General features: G+C 32.2%; 1 protein-coding gene across 1 annotated transcript in view; it reads right to left on the reverse strand.

Annotated features, from left to right (window-relative positions):
- The window catches only part of TRDN (triadin), a 304,482-nt gene that overhangs the window by 25,816 nt on the left and 264,253 nt on the right, over positions 1–14,413 (reverse strand). Inside the window, exons 28-37 of the mRNA XM_069489089.1 lie at positions 12,441–12,470; positions 11,245–11,271; positions 10,835–10,882; positions 8,482–8,529; positions 7,250–7,267; positions 5,202–5,246; positions 3,127–3,147; positions 1,445–1,471; positions 551–589; positions 127–162 (exon numbers count right to left, since the gene is read on the reverse strand). Of these exons, the coding sequence (XP_069345190.1) occupies positions 127–162; positions 551–589; positions 1,445–1,471; positions 3,127–3,147; positions 5,202–5,246; positions 7,250–7,267; positions 8,482–8,529; positions 10,835–10,882; positions 11,245–11,271; positions 12,441–12,470 (339 nt within the window). The remainder of the gene's footprint in view (positions 1–126; positions 163–550; positions 590–1,444; positions 1,472–3,126; positions 3,148–5,201; positions 5,247–7,249; positions 7,268–8,481; positions 8,530–10,834; positions 10,883–11,244; positions 11,272–12,440; positions 12,471–14,413) is intronic.

Below are 14,413 nucleotides of genomic sequence, written 5' to 3' on the forward strand. Positions count from 1 at the left end.
ATCAGACCAGCGATCATCACATATGTAAATAAAAATTTCATTTACAAATGATATAAATAAATTTTGATTCAAAATATTTTGGCTTAAGGGCTTTGCATTATAGTTTTTATTATTTTAAAAAATTACCTTTTTCTTCTTTATGATGTTTCACTTCTGCTTTTTCTGCAGAGAAGAAATGGTAAGTCAGAGTAATATATCATATTTATTAATAATTCTTCTGAAGGCTTGGAATTAAATTTTTTTGTAGTCAATATTCACATTTTTAGGAGTCATATGAAAAGAAGTCCATGAGTTTAATTTAGGAATAACAGGTAGAGTTTGCTTTAGATCTATATTCCTGTTCCCTTTAGCTATTTAAAAATAATGCAATACATCCACCTTTTGTATGGATGAACTGAAATGTACTGCAATTCTTATATGTGCCATAAAACCAGTGTCTACATGGCATGACTTGCTCTTAATCATATGGTTTATACAATTATGTATTTTTATTCTGTTGTTTTTATGGCTGATTTGATGTACATGTCTTAAAATGTCATCTTTACTTTACCTTTACTCTCCTTTTCAGGTTTTTCAGTTTTCTTTTTCCCTAGGGGAAAAAAAAACAACAAGAAATTATCATTTAAAAAAACATGATTTTCTTACTTAATCTTGGAGTTAGCAGTTGGAGATGAGTCTCAATCCCATGAGAAGGTGGAGGGGGGGAGGAGGGCGGTCAGGGCTTTCTCATTTCTTTTGTTGTTATAGGTGGTCATTCTCTTTACATTCAGTCACCTGTATGGCAGAGCCCCTTTCCTTTTTCTTTTTTTTTTTTCAAACAAGGTCTTGTTATGTTGCCCAGGCTGGTCTCGAACTCCTGGGCTCAAGTGATCCTCCAGCCTCAGTCTCTTGAGTAGCTGGCATTACAGGTTCATGCCACTGGGCCTAGATCCTCCCTTGCTCTTACATGCTTTGAAATGAAGCCAGCACAAACCGTACATTTATTAATAAGTTTAAATTAGAAACAATAGGAAAAACATCTACATTTTCAGTTGTTATCTTTATGAAATAAGGATTTGGCCAGCATGATGGATGCTCAATAAATAAACTAACAAATGAAAGCAATGAAAAAGTCACAGAATATTTCCAAAAAAATATGAACCCAGTTTTCAAAACAGTCTCTGTTGATTGTTAATCTTCTTCAACTATGTTTCCAGACAAAGAGTTAGACGGAAACCGTTATTTAATGAGTGAGAACTATGTGGTGAGAACGTAACATGTATTATATCATTTAATCCTCATAACAAGCCTTTTGAGAAGTCATTATGCCTGTTATGTAGATGAGAAAACCTGGAATTTGAGGGATTAAGGGATTTTGTAAATGTTATACAGCTATATAAGGACTCCAATTTACATAATGTTTCCCCAACTATATCTTATCTCCTCTGAGAAAGTAAATATTTACCTGAGTCTGTGACTTCTGATGTTCCCTCTTAAAAAAAAAAAAAAAAAAGAATGTAATAGAAAAAATAAGAAAATAGTTTTTATTCAGTAGCAGACAACTGAAATTTATATTCAGGTATGTCCTACTAAATTACTACAGACACATACACTCTAAATGGTAAAGAAATGTACCAATAATTAATATATCTGAAAATTATAACTAGACATCTATTTTGAAAATAGAAACATTCTACAAGATAATCTAAAACTGTCTATTCAAATATGGTGAAATTAATCAACTCTAAGTCCTATGGTTTTCTTAATTATAAATTATAAATTACAAATTATAAATCTTTGTTACATATGTTTTTAACTTAATCTTCATGGATGCATGCATGCATTAATTTGTTGAATATTTACTAAAACAATTTCATTTATAAGATTCTACCAGAAGTGTAATTGAGTGGGATTGTGGGATCAGGTTGAAAATGTAACAGAAACAAACTCAACTCATGGTCAATATAGTCTGATAAGTGAGACAGATATAAAATATTTGCCTATAGCCTATGATGATGCAGATTCAAGCTTTCTTTTTGTTCCTTCAGCAAATCCATAGACTTATAATATTTATAAATATAACCTGGTAAGTTTTTAAAAAATTTTTACCTCACAAATCAATTCAAGTGACATTTCCAGAAAATAAAACTTCTCCGAAAGTATAAGAAGTATATCTCTTAAAATATCAATGTTTTCTATATATGTGATATCAGTTTTATTAGTCTTACATAACTTTTTTGGAAGCTATATTCAAAATTCAAGAGAAAAGGAGTAAAATATTTTATAATAATGAAGATAGACAATAATATTTCATAAACAAAATACTATATTTAAATGACTCTATGGTGATATTTCTAGCAGTCTAGTTTCGATTTTCAACCCTTAATTTTAGTAATACTGTTCATATTAGTAGTAATAATATAAATAAAATAAACTAGAGATTTTCTCCAGCCAAAGGCAATTTTTAATGTTTAAAATTGGCATTGAATCTATTCAGAAGTATATTGTAGCTACATTATTAAGAAATCTGTCATATAACACTGTTAAGAATGCAGGTTAGGCCTTGGCATTTAAAAAATTTAAATACAACATCTAGATACACTCTTAATTGAAATGAACATATTTTTATCCCAGGGGAAAGTCTGGATATTTTAATATTATAAAATAAATAATTTCATCATTTACTATTGAATTTTTATTATTGTTTAAAATGTTAAATAAAACAAAAAAAATTGTGTGACCTGCTTTATTGCAATATTTGCTTTATTGTGGTGTCTGGAATCAAACCTGCAATATCTCTGAGGTGTGGCTATACAATGACATTGAAATTTTTCTTGACTTGTATTTTCTAAATCTCTAATGAGGTGAACATCTCTTCATGTGTTTATTGGTGTATAGTTTCTTCCTCAGAGAAATGCCTTTTCATCTGCCCATTTTCCTCTATGTTGAGTGTTTTTTATCTCCCTGGTATGCCTGTACACACAACATTCTTCATCAACTAGAATCACTCATATCACAGGTAATGGTGTAATGCCTACTACATTAACTAACATATCATACTTTTTGACTTTATTTACAATACAAAGAAATTATTAAATCAAAAAAATGAAATAGCATATTCCTAAAATTCTAAAATGGTACACTTACTTGAAGTTGGTTTTGGTTTATCTAAAAAGTGAAAAAAAAGAAGAAAAAGAAAAAATAAGTGACAATATCAGCCCTTTATATTTCCTATTTCTGATTTTTATGAGTAAAATAAGAATAAAACTAAACTTTTATTAAAATGAAAAATAGGGAATACATTTTCAGTAATTTTTAAGACATATTCCCGGCCAGGCGCGGTGGCTCATGCCTGTAATCCTAGCTCTCTGGGAGGCCGAGGTGGGCGGATTGTTTGAGCTCAGGAGTTCGAGACCAGCCTGAGCAAGAGCGAGACCCCATCTCTACTAAAAATAGAAAGAAATTATATGGACAGCTAAAAATATATACAGAAAAAATTAGCCGGGCATGGTGGTGCATGCCTGTAGTCCCAGCTACTCGGGAGGCTGAGACAGGAGGATCGCTTGAGCCCAGGAGTTTGAGGTTGCTGTGAGCTAGGCTGACGCCACGGCACTCACTCTAGCCTGGGCAACAGAGTGAGACTCTGTCTCAAAAAAAAAAAAAAAAAAAAAGACATATTCCCAATCAGTTCTCCATGGAACAGTTGTAAAGTCTAAAAGTATGGCATATTCTCAGTCTCTTCTTTATCTCTGTATTACCTCATCTTTAATTTGATGCCATATGAATGAATGCTCACAATAATTTAAACTTTTTACTGTTTCTGAATGACATAAAATACATATTCTGCCAGCTTTCAGAATACATGTTAATATTAATTAATATTAACAATTTAAACTCTTCCAGTATTTGGAATGACAAAGTTGGCTTTATAAAATCTCAGAAAGAATAAATGGATGGTAGATTTTAAAAAACTATATTATTTAAAAACATCCTTTCTCCAATATATCTTGTATTCTGAAATTATTAACTAAAAACATTAATTATGTATTAATAATTTTACATCTAAAGTTCTACTTATCCATTTAAAAATAGACATATTGGATTATGACTGTGGAGGATTTGAATCATACAAATTTAGGTGAACTAACTCTAACTCTTAATGGTGGGAATATAAATTGATACAACTTTTATAGAGAACAATTGAGTATATCTATATAAATTATAATACACTGAATATATTTTTTCATTAAAAATGCTACTTTAGGTAACTGTACCCTTAAAATTAACAAAACTAGACATATATGTTAACTAATTTGTTAAATTAACAATCCTAGACATATCTTTCATATACCTTTAAAGGAAGCTTTTAAAAAACTTTAACATATGCCATTCAGAGTCTAATTAAGTAACTGGGTACAACTATACAACAAAATACTATTAATGAGAAAAGTCCTTAGGTACTGAAATGAAAAAACTTCAAGATACATTCTTACTAGAAAAATATAGGTACAGAATTTATAGCATTGCATGATTTGAGTAAGAAAATGAAAAGGGGGGATATGTATTTATTAGTACAGATAGATAATGCTAGAAAGATATTTTAAGAAATAAGAGTGATTACCTATTGGATATTATTTGATATTTTTGAATTGGGAACTGATAGAATAAGAAAAAGGAAAGGGGGAGATAGTTTTGTACTTAGCCTCCTATATGCCTTAGTATTTGAATCATGTGAAGTATTACATATTTTATAAATTGAATAACATTTTTTAAAATTAAGGTAACTATGATACAATGGGATAACTTCTATTTTAAGGAAATACATCAGGGTGAAATTCACAATTGGTGAAATGTAACATGTGTAGTTTGATAGAATATTTTAAAACTACCAACAGTGAATCAACTTCATTAGTATGATAAATAATATTAATATTGACAACAGTGGAGAAATACTGAATATTCTGGAAGGGGCTTGTGAATCATAAAAGCAAATCTTATTTGTTAATTTTGCTATATTATAGTAGCATGTTTGGCAATCCATGTTTGATTGACAACAATATCACAGCCCTCAGGTCATATAAAATACATCATATTACAAAACCACAAGACTAAACATTATCAAGAATCAAAATGAAAATCACTTCTATGCATTGCTTTAATTTTCAAATTTAATAAAAATATTGAATTAAGATAGAATATAAACCAAAAATAACAAAAAATACCTATTTTTATAGATGGAGCTTCTTTTTCTTGATGTTCAGCTTTTTCTAGAGAGAGAAATCAAAATTCACTGGCAATCTTTGGATTCCCTAAGCAGCAAGGTGATCCTCAGTTTACCTGGGAGGCATGCCTTCAAAGTCATTTTCATACAGCTTGGGACACAGAAAGCATAGTGCCATAAAACCACACGCAAGGTTAGATTAATTCTCAGGAAACCCAATAAAAGACTTTCTCTTATATGTAGCTGAAAGACAATACTAGGGTTCCAGACGTTTTGCGGTCATCTTGTGTAAGAAGAAGAGGATAGAATATGTCAAGGAGGAGAATAAGAAGAGGATTATTTTCTCTTTCTTTGTTGAAGGTTAAGTCATTCCTTGGGGACATTTCAACATAGATGATATTTGCCATTGGCATTTTACCAACGCCTCTTTTTTCTTCTCTGACTCCTAGTTCTCTTCTTGCCTGGTCAGAAGCAATTTAGTGCTGAACATTAGTTTCTTATGGAAAATTTAATCTAGATCTGCTCTATTCCAGAAGGTACCACATTTTGTATTTTTATTCTCCTGTACCATTGTCCCGTTCCATATCTAGTTAGAACTCTCATAGTTGAGTCTCAACTATTCTAGGACATAATAAATGGAATTAAAATTTGTGAGTAATTGACATCCCTTGTAGCCATCTGAAAAATATTTGAATTAAAAGCATTTAAGAGATCTCTCTCTTTCATCAAAAGTGGAACTTAAAATGAAGCCACGTAGGGTGGGGTATCTTGAATGGGACTGAGAATATTGGTAAATTGAGCAGATCACTGGAACAAACCTAGTGTTAGTTCTTTCTAATGACCTCCGTGGTTAATCCTCCTGAGCTGTCCTTTCTTTCCCTCACCTCTGGATTTGGAGTTTCTCTAAAATTACTACTATTTTTCCCCAACATTATGCACCAGCAGTGAAGTAGGTGGGAAGATGTGGTACTCCAGGTGTCATTAGATTAAATGGATAATTGTAAGTTAGAAATCGACAGCATTCAAGAATGAAATTCCATGAACTGAATGTGCATAAATGTATTAAATAAGCATGCAAAATAAAAGAAAATTAAGAAGCCAATATTCAAGCTATTAAACTGTTATAATAGTATTACAAAAGCATACTTAATCAAAGTAATAATAATAATATAAAATATATACTTAAAATACATGTCACAGGGTCTAGGATGTGAATATGCTCTTTTTAGGCTCCACATATTTGCCTGAACCACTTATATGTCCCCTTGACTGGTCTCCCAAGTTCATCTTTGAAATTTTTTGATCCATTTTTCATACAGGAGCCAGAAAATACTTGCCCAGTAGCCACTCATGTCTTCATCTATGCTTGAGTTTCACAAACGTACATCATTCAAGGATCAATGTCACAATTTTGAACAATATGGGGCACATTTACTACCTGTGTGACAATCAGCAAATGTTGATGCCTTCCTAAGCCCAATAGTCACCTTTAAACTATACCATTGTAATCTTTATATCACCCTTGTACAATGAAATCAATGATCTTTAAAGTTCACACTCATGAAGAAATTTCACGATTTTAATAGACAAATGGCAACATGTTTTTAATTTTATGGATTTCTAAGTGTCAGAGTCTACTTACAGTGTAGTTAATGCAGCTTAAAGCAAATAAATCAAAAACATTATATGGTTTATAACACTGACAATTGTATGTCATTGCATTTTCCTTTATCATTCATTATGCATGTTTAAAAGATTTTCCACCTATCCACTTTCTTATTAGTGGTACGTTATAGCCTATATGGATTCACTTGTTTAATATTAATAGCGATATAACTTCCAGATATTTCTTTTAATAAGTATAATATATCACTAATTAGTAATGAAAGAAAAGGAACTCAAAGCCATAGCAATAACGTTAATTTGTCACTTATACAGGTAGTATAGCCATAGGAAACATTGAAAATGACAATTTAAAAAATCCAAGCAAATTGTTAAAGTTGAAATGGTCAAGCGATACTCTCAGGTTTTATTGTTTTCATCTCTTACTTGCTGGTTTGGGCTTGACTGTGGAAATAGAGGAAAGCAGATGGCATATTGGTTAGTAGATGGAGACTATGGAAAAAATAACTTTTTAGCATTTGTATTTATTCTTTCTTAGCTTCAATTTCTCTCCTTAGGTTAGGTTTAATGTATTTTCCCTGAGCACTATTATTTTACTGTCAGCAAATACATTAATAATACTGCTTAGTGAAAAACTAATAAGACACAGAAAATGCACATAAAATTTAAAACAATCTATATATTTGGGACACAAATACATTGATCTAGTTTCTTCATAATCCTCAAACATCCATATAACTGAATGAGATGCTCAGGGAGCATATTAACACCTCAGGGTACAAATTAGAGAAACGTACTGAAATTATAAATTTAGGCAATGGTTGAATAAAATATAATGGTCAGATGAAATAATGTAAAAATGGCCTTATGAGGTTATTTTTTTCTTATGAAATACTAGTTTATAATTTCTATAAATAATTAGTTCTCTTCTGAATTTCATTGTATTTTCTTCCAAAAAACACTATATTTAAATCCTGATTATCTGATTATCTGTTAGGAGAAAATAATATTTCATAGACTTTTTCCTTTGGAATGATTGTTAGTGTTAATAAGAGATAGGACTCTCTTAATGGCCAAGGTGGGCAGGATTTCTATCTTGGAATCAAATAGAGGAGATTTAGTAGTTCAAAATGTCAGCTAAGTCAAAGATTCAGAAGTTTTCTTTCTCCTTATAGGAAAGACTCTAGTACTGAAAGAGTAAGTTTTTACTTTAATATTGATCATTCTTTAAGGTAGATTTTAAAAGTTATATAACCAGGTAACTCTTTATGGAGTTCTCATGAAAGGAAATTATTCCAACTAATTTATAAATAACAGAAAGTTTTAGATTTCTGTGATTTTGAGATTTGAGGAAATGTGCTTTGAAAATAAGATTAAACACCTAAGTATACAGGGGAATCAATGAATTGCGTAGATTTCTTCATGAATTACATATCAGCTTAGATCAATCACACTTTAAAAAATACAGTTATGCCACTCTGGTTTTTGTTATTTTTGATCAAAATTTTTATTAAGTGTATCTTTAGTTACTCACAAGAATTCAGAATCTTAGAGTTTATGGCACTGAAAGTCTACGCACTTCAGTGAAGATATGTGTAAGTGTAACCACATAATATAAAACTGATAGATAGAAGAAAAATATAACATATGTTATTTACCTGTTTTTTCTATTGTGACAGCTTTTACCTGCTTGAGAACTTTTTCTTCTGTGATAAGAAAAAATGTTAACACAAGTACAAATTTTGAATACATCTGTACAAAATAGTGACATATTTCAAGATTGATATTTTGTATTCTTTTTGAAATAGCATCAGTGCCAAGAAAAACTTATCTGTTCCCTCAATAAAATGGCAAGTAATATCTTCTATTCAGATTGAATGGGAGCACAAAGAAATTTTATCCAGCTAATACACACTTTGTAGCTATCTTGCCATAGAAGTTTTCCTAATTTAACTTTTTCCTCTCCTGCCAATATAAACTCTATTCTTTGCCCTCACTGTATTTATCTATACAGAGGTGCTCCTTTATGAAATATATAGCCCCTCATTAAATTAAAATAGGAACATCTACTGAAAGGAAAAAAAAAAGCATTCTATATAAAAGACATCTGCACTTGAATGTTTATAGCAGCACAATTCACAATTGCAAAGATGTGGCAAAAACCCAAGTGCCCATCAACACATGAGTGGATTTAATAAAATGTGGTATATGTATACCATGGAGTTCTACTCAGCCACAAAAAACAATGGCAATATAGCACCTCTCGTACTATCCTGGATAGAACTAGAACCCGTTCTACTAAGTGAAGTGTCATAAGAATGGAAAAACAAGCACCACATGTACTAACCATCAAATTGGTATTAACTGATTAACACTTATGTGCACATATAGTAGTAACATTCGATGGGTGTTGGGCAGGTGGGAGGGGGGCAGAGGGGATGGACATATTCACACGTTAATGGGTATGGGGTGCACCATCTGGGGGATGGACACTCTTGAAGCTCTGACTCGGGTGGCTCAAAGGCAACGTATGTAACTTAAACATTTGTACCCCCATAATATGGTGAAATAAAGAAAAAGGAAATAGCAATTTTTGATCTTCTTGTGCAAATACTTCTATGGAATAGCTGGAGAACCCGAATTTCCTATATTGTGAAGCTGAGAGAGAGCAAAGGTGGTACATTTGTGGATGTCTTCTTGCCACTATGATTTTACATAGTCAAAGATATTAGGGTCAAAATAAAGAGATTATTACAACAATCCTATGTAAAATTAAACTTTTTAAGTTTTGTCAGTGGGTATGAATCAGATGATCAGATACCCTAATTAGGAAGTTACGCTGAGTAACAGAGAATTTAAAGAGTACGAGGGTGTAGCTGAAGTAAGAGAGTTGTGGCTGGAAGTCAGCGCATTTGATACACAGAGACTAAACTCACTCTCTCGGTATCTCACCTCAAAATGGCTAACATTTGTAACATAAGAAAATAACAGGATTTTATTATTAAATTGGGAAGTCCAAGAAGTTGTTTCTAAAGTATTGCAGTGTCAGTACAGACAGTTCTCACCTCTCCATACTCCAGCCCTGCCTTCTTTATTCCTGTATTCTCTGTTGTCGGTGTGTCATATTTTTTAAAGCATAGGCAAATCAAATCAAACTGACTCAAACTCACTGTATACAGATTTTTCTAAAGTACAATTTTAAAATGTAAGCAAAGGATTTTCTAAGATTTCTGTAGAGAGAGTATGTTTTTAGCTTTTCAAAGATTCTTGCCTAACCATATTCACAATATCGGGTAAACTGTTCAGCCTGGAATGAAAGATAATATTCTATGGAATAAGCGAGGCTTGAGTAGTCTCAAAATTAAATTCATATTAAATTAGTCTAAATAAAAAGTTCTATTTTTATATAAAACATAATTTATAACCTCATTTTGGTAAATTCTGTGTTTTTCTTTATAAGCAGAACACATTGGGTCACTTATACTTTCTCCAAAATGCAAGACCAGAAATAAAAATTAGAAAAAAATAAAAAAAATAAGAAAGAGAAGAAAGGGAGGCAAATGTAGAGAAATGAAGGAGGAAAAGGAGGAAGAGAGGGAAGCAGGAAGAAATGCTGATTTCCTTGGCATTCCTGGGATTTGGGGAGTCTTAGATGATCATGTTTGAAATGAGCCAATCTGAATTTCAAGTTTTCTAAGAATGCTTTGCCCCAAACAGAATAAAACAAAAAATTTAGAGCCTATTCACTTGAGTGCTAGTTTTGATGGTCTTTGTGCTAAGCTAACCCTCTGATGGGAAGGAATGACTAGCTGTCTAGTTACATATGCCCAGTCAAGTTCTCAGTGCAAAAAATATTGTGAAAGATGACTAAACTTCGAAATGTTCTAGAAGCTGATGACTTAGGACATGAATTGTCCCACGTAACTTTAGACTTGACTCTAAACTATTCCTTCTGCTAAAATTAGAACAGCGAGAGACAATATGATACTACAAATACCACCTGCAAAATACCTGGTTTACCATGAGAAACAGTCTTTTCTGGTTTCACTATGTCTTGTTCTGTGAATAACAAAAATAAAATCTTTTCAGGTATTTAGAAGTTTTATAAATTAACATATAATAGCCAGTGATTTGTTAAGCAGAAAATAACTAACAGCTTTAGCAAATGTAATCATGAAGAAAAAATATTCTTAAATCTTCATGTCATCCTAGTTTATATGTAAAAGTTAAAAGTTTTAGTTCATGAAAACGATAGATCTAGAACTCTTATTTACATTCAAGCAGATATAATTTCCAAAGCGTAAGCTGTAATGAAGCATAAATAGAAACATATATATTGAAAATATATAATTTTAAAAATATTTCAAATTTTTCTCATAAAAATTCTATATAAGCATTATAAATGAAATTGATATACATACTGTGTATTTGTGCTTTTTCAAATAAAGCTATAAAAGGATAAATAATAACATATTAAATTAAACTAGCTGAAAAATGTAGTATTTAATAATAACAAATATAAGTCTTAACTGGTACTAGACCTAACTAGCTTTAAATGGTATTGGGCTTCTGGTTAAACAAATAAAAGAGGAAAAATGCAAAATGCTTAAATCTGGTAAAATATACTCACCTGCAGCAAATACATATAATCAGGAAAATAAATCATGAAACAGGTGATAGGCATTCATAAGACTTATTACAATACAAATATATTACTTACAAGAGCAACTAGATTCAAGCTTATGATCAATTTCTAGGTAAGCTCTGGTGAGAACTAAAGGGTGAAGTTAGCATTGCACATACATGTAGATTTAGATTCTTGAATTTGTTGTATTGATAAATCTTGTTAAGTAATTTTCTTATAATGAAGAAATAGCTTCCATAGAGCCTCAGGGTTCTTTTTAACTTGCCTCAGGTCCATAGCTAGTTGGTCCCAGAGCAATGACTTAAACACTGTATAGCAATGTAAAATTGGAAAGGTGACCCTGTTTTTAGGTCAATAACTCTTAATAAAATGATACAGTTAGTCTGGGACAGTCTTTTAATGGGAGCACTCAGGGTTTGAGGCAAATAAGCCATGGGGCAGAATCCTAGCTCCAACATATATTAACTTAAAATCTCAGAAAAATAAGTTATTTTCTCAATTTGGTCTATTGAACTATTTCCATAAATATTGAATATAGATAATAATTGCCATGCTGCATATTTCTCATAATGACATGAAAATAAAAATGTTCACAGTAGATGCTTGATAAACTCTTATCCTTTTTCCCTTTACACCCCCATAGTCTAGGATTTTGTGATTTTTATAATTCTAGTGTATTAGCAGAAATAAAGCCACAAATTACATATAATTATTATTGATTTTGAAAAACCCCAAGAAATGTCTCCTGAAACCTGGAATCTCTATTAGGTTTATTTTAAGCCCACATTCTAGATGTTTTTGTCTATATAACATTCCCATTCTCACCTAACCCAGTACTGTTAAACCACACCAAGCAACAGAGTGCAACTGGGAGACTCTGTGTGCCTCACCCTAGGTGGAGGTAAGGCTCTTTTCATTCTAAAATGAAGATAATGTCAGCTCTGAATCTATATGAAATAAAAATATTGTTACCTGGTTTTGCTTCCTTTTTAATTTCTGGCTCTGAGGGAGGGAAAGACAGAAAATTAAAAATCTGAAGTATAAAACTAGAGTACAAATTCATTTTTAGAAATAATTTTATTTTTTGAGTATAAATGCAAAAGAATTTTACTAAAATTTGTTACAGTTTTATGCTGGTTTGTCAATGCTGGACTATTAAACACCCAGCAGTTAGAAATATGTTATGCATTTGTCTGTTATTACATTGTTGTTACTGCTAATTAATTTAAACCTAAATTGTCTACTTTTTCTCAAGATGATTGTTGCAGGAAATAGTTCCAAAGTCAACACAAGATAAATGTTTTGAACACCAAAATTTGGAAAATACTCTTTGAAACAGTTCTAACTGGGTATGTATATTATTTAGGAATTTAGACAAACAGTGTTGTCTTCAATGTGTTCCCCCACCAAAAGATATGTTGAGTCCTTACCCACAGTACTCCAAAATATGCCCTTATTTAGAAATAGGGTTGTATAGGTGTAATTAGTTAGCTAAGATGAGGTCATGTTGGAGTAGGGTGGGTCCTTAATCCAATATGACTGGTATGGTTATAAAAAGAGGTGAAGAAACAGACAGAAACAGACACAAAAGGAGAATCTGGCCATTTGATGATGAAGAAGAGATTGAAGTGATACATCTTCATGCCAAGGAACACCAAGAATTGCTAGCAAACACCAGACACTAGAAGAGGCAAAGACAGATTCTTGTCTACAGGTTCGATAGGGACTGTTGCTTTGCCAACATCTTGATTTTGGACTCCTAGCCTCCAGAACTGTGAGAGAATACATTTCTGTTGTTTTAAGCAACACAATCTGCAGTACTTTATTGCAGCCATACATGGAAACTAATAGATTTTGGTATAGGGAAGTGGGTGCTGCTGTAAAAAATACCTCTAAGTCTAAAAGTGGTTTCGGAATTGGGTAATGGATAGAGGCTGCAAGAGTTTGGGGCACTTGATTTATCTAGATTGCCTTGAAGAGACCACGAGCAGAACTATTGACATTAAAGGCTATTTGCCGAGGGCTCAGAAAGAAATGAGGAAAGCTATAGAGAAAGCTTCTGTCATCTTAGAGTATGTATTTCTGTCTTAGTCCATTTTGTGCACTGTAACAGAATATCACAGACTGGGTAATTTAAAGAAAACAGAAATTTATTTCTTACAGTTATGGAGCCTGGGAAATCCAAGATCAAGGTAACAGTAGGTTTAGTCTCTGGCTCTAGGATGGTGCCTTGCTCTGTGTTCTCCAAAGAGGAGAAATGCTGTGTCCTTACATGGAAGAGGGCAAAAGGGGAAGCAAGCAAGCTTCCCGAATGCTGCATGAGCCTCTTTTACAAGAACCTTATTTCCATCACAAGGGAGGCCCTCATGCCTAATCACCTCCTAAAGGCTCCATCTCTTAATATTGTTAGGTCGGCAACACCTGAATTTTGAGGAAATACATTCAAACCATAACAATACATATATGACTGTTGCTAGAAATAGGAATGCTAAAGGTGCTTCTGGTGAGGTTTCAGAAGGAAATGAGGAACATGTTATTGGACCCTGAAGGAAAGGAGATATTTGTTACAACATGGCAAAGAATGTGACTAAATTGTGTTTTTCTGTTGGGTGGGGGGATAGAATTTGTAAGTGAATAACTTGGATATTTAGCTAAGGAAATTTCCAAGCAAAGTCTGGAAGGCGCAGACTTATTTCTCCTTGTTGCTTAAAATAGAATGTGAAAAGAAAGATAAATTAAAGAAAAACCTGTTAAGAAAAAGGGAACTGGCACTTCATGATCTGAAAAATTCTCATCCCACTTAAACAGTGTGCCCTGGAGACAGGGCCAATGTGTGGCTGGACAAGCTTTCACTAAAGAGATTAGGTGTATGCCTCAGGGGTCCAATCAACCATCTCAGTAGAAGACAGAAATATAGGCGTGGTAATATAGGCGTGGTAATATAG

The sequence above is a fragment of the Eulemur rufifrons genome, chromosome 15 (genome assembly GCF_041146395.1).
Source record: "Eulemur rufifrons isolate Redbay chromosome 15, OSU_ERuf_1, whole genome shotgun sequence".
Taxonomy (NCBI): Eukaryota; Metazoa; Chordata; class Mammalia; order Primates; family Lemuridae; genus Eulemur; species Eulemur rufifrons.